A 6362-nucleotide genomic window follows, 5' to 3' on the forward strand; every position below is an offset into this window, starting at 1 on the left:
ACGTTTTTGATACGAAATGAAAATGTAAAAATATATATATATTTTTAAAAAATAAATATAAATAAAATTTAAAATAAAAATAAAAAACATTTCAAAAACGAGAAACAGCTCCGAGCCGTTTTCGTGGAACGTAAGGGTCACACTCCCTTGCTGGCATACCTTTTTGCTAAGAAATTTTGTTGACCTTTAATAGTGGGGGTCACGGGACGTTTGGTTACGGGACTGTATATGCCCCGAAGCTTCAGAGGCAGGTGGGCCGGGAGCAACCAGAACCAAAATCCAACACGGCGCAGGCATCAGATCCCTATTGACGCGGGCAAAAGACAATTGTAGCCCTGAATTATGCGATATTTCTCCGCTCTCTCTCTCTCTCTCTCTCTCTGTGTGTTCCATCGACGAGACGACGTAGCATTATTAATAGAGCTCCCAATCCCGATCATCTTCTTTCTTCATATATTTTAAAACTCACGTAGAGACGGCTGTCCCAAGGAGTAGTGGCGGGTGGATTTGGATCTCTTCTATTGCTATCGACTTCTAGACAGAGAAGGCGGAAAAAGGGGAGGGAGAGGAAACAAAGAACACCATTCATAGAGTCGGCGATTTGCATCGATCTATGCAATCGACGCGAAGCTCATCGATTGTTAGATTCATTGTTAGCAGCCATCGCACACCACCGATTCGGATCGTAATCGCGGCATCGAGTTTGGTATATTATGAGCTGGTTTGACAAGCTGCGTTGCTCCTCTAATCTCAGCCGCTTCATTGCCGGCCTTCTGATCTTCATTCTTTATCATTCTTTCCAATTAATCTCCAATTTCTTGATTCCTATACGTCCGTAATTTCCGCTCGTTGCTCTCCTTTCAAACTCATCGTTCAGTCGATTCGCCGGAGCTCTGTTTAGTTTGCTTTCATATGGATCTCAAAGATTCCTTCTCTGACAACTTGCTTGACGGTTAGTGTGTTTATGATCGATATACATTCTCGCATTCTCGCATTAGATTGCTTTATTTATTTCTTTTAAATATCTCGAATTTATTATTCTTGAAGGCTGCCTACTTTTGGTGCAAAATTACGTATTTATGTTGTGTATTGATAGCCCCGGCATTAATAGATACAATTTTCATCTTCAAGAAAAAGCAAGAAATCTAGTGCCAAGGCCAATTTATTCGTATAAAGAGATTTTTGGTAACGGAGGAAATTCTTTCATGCTATTAGATTCATTCTGTATCATGCTAGAGTTTTATCACACATTACTAAAGGTAAAAATTGAAGAAGTGAAGTTATCTTGGTTTGGTATTTGTCCTTTTGATTCATGCCACAAGCATGGGTAGAAAATACAATTAGTGCAAAATACAAGATCAAATAAAATAGAAATAGTATTTGCATATAACTATGACCCCACCCAAGAAATTAAGTAAATATATGTAGATTCAAATGAGAAGTAGAAACTCTTGTTTAAGGTACGTATTAAATTTTTTCCCTAAAAAATTGTTTGATCCTTGAGCTCAACCTGATACTTTAGAAGCTAGAACAAGGTTTATTCTAGAACAATTAGCTCAAAATGACTCAGATATTCAGTGTATGTGTTTTGTTGTCTCTGGGTTGGGAGTTGTTTGCTTTCCTCCAGTTTGTATGGTCAAGATATTTCATCAAGAACATCCATGTCCCTTCTCGACTTATATTTGTTTCATGACTAGGCACATTTGCTCCACACATTGGAAGGCATCGAAGTTCAACTCCTTCAGTGATTGTGATTGGTGGTGGCATTTCGGGCATTGCTGCTGCACGGATTCTCAAGAATGCTTCTTTTAAGGTGGTTGTATAATAAAAATTAAGCTTCTGTACCCAATTTCAAGTAGCTCAATATTACCTGTCCCCAAAATGATATTCCAAATTTTCTTTCATGTAGCCCAAAATTACCATAAACAACCAAAAGTTAATGTATCACAGACAAACTTGAGTTAAGATGTAAATGAATAGTTTTCTTGTCTTTTAGAAAAATGTTGGGTAATGAAACTGCCACTTTCTACCTGTGCGCATTTTCTACTCGATGTACTTTTTGGGACTAAGGAAGGAAAACTTTCCTGTTAACAGCTTGAAACTCAAAGCCGTGATTGTGTAAATTTAAAGCCATGATTTTGTTCAGGTACACGTTTTGGAGTCACGGGACAGAATTGGTGGCCGAATCCACACTGACTATTCATTTGGTTGCCCTGTAGATATGGGAGCCTCATGGTGAGTTCATACTTAATAATCTTCTAAAGGACTGTTTTCAGTTGAGCAATATTTTCAATGCTCTGAATGTTTTGGGCTATTTGGTGTGCCCATTTATCTGATTGTTTGAGTTGGATTTTTGTTCTATTTTCTTTGTATTTCAAGTAAAAATATTTGCTAAATCATCTCAACTTTGTTTAATTTCATTTTATTTCTAAGGAGTAAGGTCTTATATTTTCTAAAATTTTATAAGCATTTTTTAGGAACCAACTGATCTTTCAACTCACAATGCTCTGCTTTTTTGTTTGATCTCCCCACCTAATGGGATTAGTTAGCCTTAATTCTCTCCCAGTCCATGTGGTCATTTGATTTGATTTTCCCTGATAAATTCTTTCTTCCACATCATTTGATAAATTATTTACGTTTTGACAAGGCATTGACTTGTGGCTTCTGTGCATGTTAGAGTTCAAGTAATAGGCTTTGTTTACATTTACAGTTTGATTATTAATTTTCTGTTTTGCATTGTACAGGTTACATGGGGCGTGCAATGAGAATCCTTTGGCTCCGTTGATTCGTCATTTGGGGCTTCCACTATACCGTACTAGTGGTGACAACTCTGTATTGTATGATCATGACTTAGAAAGGTAATCATGGCTCAATTTCTGAATCGCTCTACTTGTCTTTAAGTTTAGTTGGATCAAGGAGTAGGATAGTTAAATAGATAGAATCCATTGTTTTAGTATGGTCATTAAGTTAAAGTCTCTTCATAATTTATTCCCTTTGCAACATTTTGCAGTTTTACAGGCTTTCTGATCTTAATTGATTCATTATTCTTGCGATTGGTAGCCTTAAATTATCTTTTTTTGGCCCTACTCTTTTGCATTGTCATTGGCTTGCACAAAAATAATTTTCTTCTCTGGGCCTGTATAAATAATAGGGGTTATTGTTTCTCATGTTTCCCTGTATAATTGCACTTAGTTACCCATATAACTAGAAACATAACTGAGGATTTTGATATGGTCTTTTCCAGTTATGCGCTTTTTGATATGGATGGCCTTCAAGTTTCACAACAAATGGTAATTGAAGTCGGAGATGTATTCAAGAAAATTCTGAATGAGGTAAGCTTTTTCCTATTATCTTCCTTTTTCTTTTTTTTTTTGATAAGTTAAGAGGTAGCTTTCTATTGTTGATAGTCCAGAATATTCCTGCATGACAACACTTAGCCAACTGTTGATTGGTGATATTGATATTTATAGACAGAGAGAGTGAGGGATGAACACAGCAACGACATGTCTGTGCTTCAAGCAATTTCAATTGTGTTGGACAGGCATCCAGAATTAAGGTACAAGAAATAAGATTTTACGATAACCAAGATAGTATTATTGTGGTAAAAATTTTTAGATTTTAACAAAATTTTTGTCTTTTGTAGACAAGAAGGGCTTTCCCATGAAGTTTTACAGTGGTACATATGTAGAATGGAAGCTTGGTTTGCTGTAGATGCAGATATGATCTCTCTGCAAACCTGGGATCAGGTGAGTTAAAGCATGGATCTTCTATGGGTTTTAACTTCTAATTCTCTTCAACTTTACTGCTTCTCTTTTTGACCAGCAATCAATTAGTTGATGATCTTGTGGGGTTCCCCTGGGTTTGATTATATGGAAGTTAAATATTTCTCTAGTCTAGGTGACTTCTTTATCATCACATAAAGTGTATAGTATTTCTCAATGTACAGGAACATGTTCTTTCTGGTGGTCATGGACTAATGGTGCAAGGTTACCACCCTGTCATTAAAGCGCTTGCAAATGATATTGATATTCAGTTGAATCACCGGTATGCTTGTGTTATTCTTAACATATTACATTCGTACTACATTGTTTGCTCATGCAGAATAAAAAAAAAAGTACTACATGCCCAATATTATTAGCAATCAGTACTACATGGCATGAAGGGGCACCCCCAATGCATGTGGTTCCCCACTTTGTGAGGGTTAGTCTAGGGTTATTTGTTTTTGCATGTGATTTACCCTGGTTTTTCAAGGAGGCTGTTTACAAACTAGAACTTGTAACTTTCCAGTGTCACCTGGCATGGTGTGAGAAAATTTTATTAGATAAACAAGAGATGAATCATAAAATAATATAAGTTAAAACAAAGAGGCACTTCAATATTGCACTTCATCTGTAGTTCTATTCATTTAAAGTAATTCAAGAATAAGCTACAATTACCTTCTTAATCCTTTCTCCCACTAGGTGGGATTAGCTACAATTACCTCAAGAATAAAAGAAAAAGATAAAACACAAATAAAATGGTGGGCATGAGAAATTTTCTTTCACTTGAATAGCTTTCTACACTTGTTACCTTCTTAATCCTTTCTGAACGTGTTAAGCAAGTGCAAGCATGTGGCTGCTGTAATTTTAAAGAAAGCTTACCCATAGATGTGGACATGCATGATTGAGAACTTGTTATTGTTATTTTCTAATCCTAGATTTGAAATATACCTTTCTAATTGTACTATGATTCTTTGAAACATAAATAATTGCTGGAGGCAAAAAATATTTAACTATAATATTACGTTGGGCAATACAATTAAATATTTTCATGGACTTCATTACATTAGAATAAACTTGTAATCCTTTTGATTGCTTTCATTCTTAGGGTGACAAAAATATCCTACGGGTCTGGTAAGGTGATTGTTACTGTTGAGGATGGAAGGCACTTTGTTGCAGATGCTGTCATTGTAACTGTGCCCCTGGGGATACTAAAAGCCAATTTAATTGATTTTGAGCCTAAATTTCCAGAATGGAAAGTTTCTGCAATTTCAGATCTTGGCATGGGCAATGAAAACAAGATTGCTTTGCGCTTCCACGATGTATTTTGGCCAAATGTGGAATTTTTAGGGATTGTGGCACCAACTTCTTATTCATGTGGGTATTTTCTCAATCTCCACAAAGCAACAGGCCACCCTGTCCTAGTCTATATGGCTGCTGGCAGATTCGCTTTTGATTTAGAGAAGAAATCTAATGAGTCTGCCGTGAATTTTGTGATGCAGCAGCTCAGAAAGATGTTTCCCCATGCACCTGAGCCTGTAAGTCCCATCAATTTGTTCTGCGCATTGTTTCATGTTGTGTTATTGCTTATGCTGGAGTTCCTAAAATTGGATGAATGTGCTTACAGACTCAGTATCTCGTTTCAAGATGGGGAACAGATCCAAACTCGCTCGGGTGTTATTCCTATGATGCAGTGGGAAAGCCTATAGATTTGTATGATAGGCTTCGAGCACCATTAGGCAATCTTTTCTTTGCGGGTGAAGCGGTTAGCGTTGAGCACCAGGGTTCTGTTCATGGAGCCTACTCAGCCGGGGTTATGGCCGCAAAAAACTGTCGAAGATATCTGATGGAGAGACTTGGAAGCCTGGAAATGATCCAGGTGATGTCTGCGAGGGATGAAGTTCTTGAAGCCACAGTTCCCCTTCAAATCTCAAGAATATGATGTTATCTATTTAACTATAACCATCGGACCAGTTGCAAGGATTTTTCTGTTCTTGTTGGACTAAATGACTTTATTCCAAAAATTGTGCAGTACTTTGTGTTTCAACTTTCAAGAGAAGGGCGTTTTTTTTTTTTTAATAAAAAATTTTGAAAATTTTGTAGCCGCTTAGTTTTAGAAAATATTTTTTAATTTGTAATTCCAATTTTACAGCTAAAGACGTTTTTAACATTTTATGCTCAAAAAGTCATAAATTTTTTTCTACAAAATTTAGAAATATAAAAAAAATATATATGTTTTTTCTAACTCATATTATTTTGTTTGAAAAATTATAAAATAAGGACTTATTCAGGTGCAAAAGGTATTTTTTATTTTTATTAATAATTTAATTTTGCATTAAAATTTTGGAAAACTCAGTTTTGAATTTTTTAACTTTATACTATAAATTAAGAAAAATATTTGTTTGATGTTTTTAAATAAATGCTATAATTTTTAAATGTAAAATTTGAGAATATTTTTACTATCAAATTGAAATTATTTTTTTTTCAAAGTAGACAAGTTGGGCTTGAGTTGTTATATGTTTTCATTGTTTGTACTAAAAAGGTTCTTGAAATTAGTCCAAGTATATTTTGTTATTCTATGAAATTAAAGTGTTTTTACCGGTT

The 6362-nt window shown here is 35.4% G+C and overlaps 1 protein-coding gene across 1 annotated transcript; it reads left to right on the plus strand.

Moving 5' to 3' along the window:
• Positions 1-403: 403 nt before the first annotated feature.
• On the plus strand, positions 404-5805 carry LOC127803401 (probable polyamine oxidase 4). Its single transcript, XM_052339601.1, has 10 exons — positions 404-952; positions 1698-1813; positions 2147-2235; positions 2745-2858; positions 3245-3332; positions 3471-3556; positions 3644-3746; positions 3947-4044; positions 4867-5296; positions 5386-5805. Exons 1-10 carry the CDS (start codon positions 913-915, stop codon positions 5698-5700), a joined length of 1479 nt encoding a protein of 492 aa, XP_052195561.1. The 5' UTR covers positions 404-912; the 3' UTR covers positions 5701-5805.
• The last annotated feature ends 557 nt before the right edge of the window (positions 5806-6362 follow it).

Source organism: Diospyros lotus, chromosome 6 (genome assembly GCF_014633365.1).
Source record: "Diospyros lotus cultivar Yz01 chromosome 6, ASM1463336v1, whole genome shotgun sequence".
Classification (NCBI taxonomy): Eukaryota; Viridiplantae; Streptophyta; class Magnoliopsida; order Ericales; family Ebenaceae; genus Diospyros; species Diospyros lotus.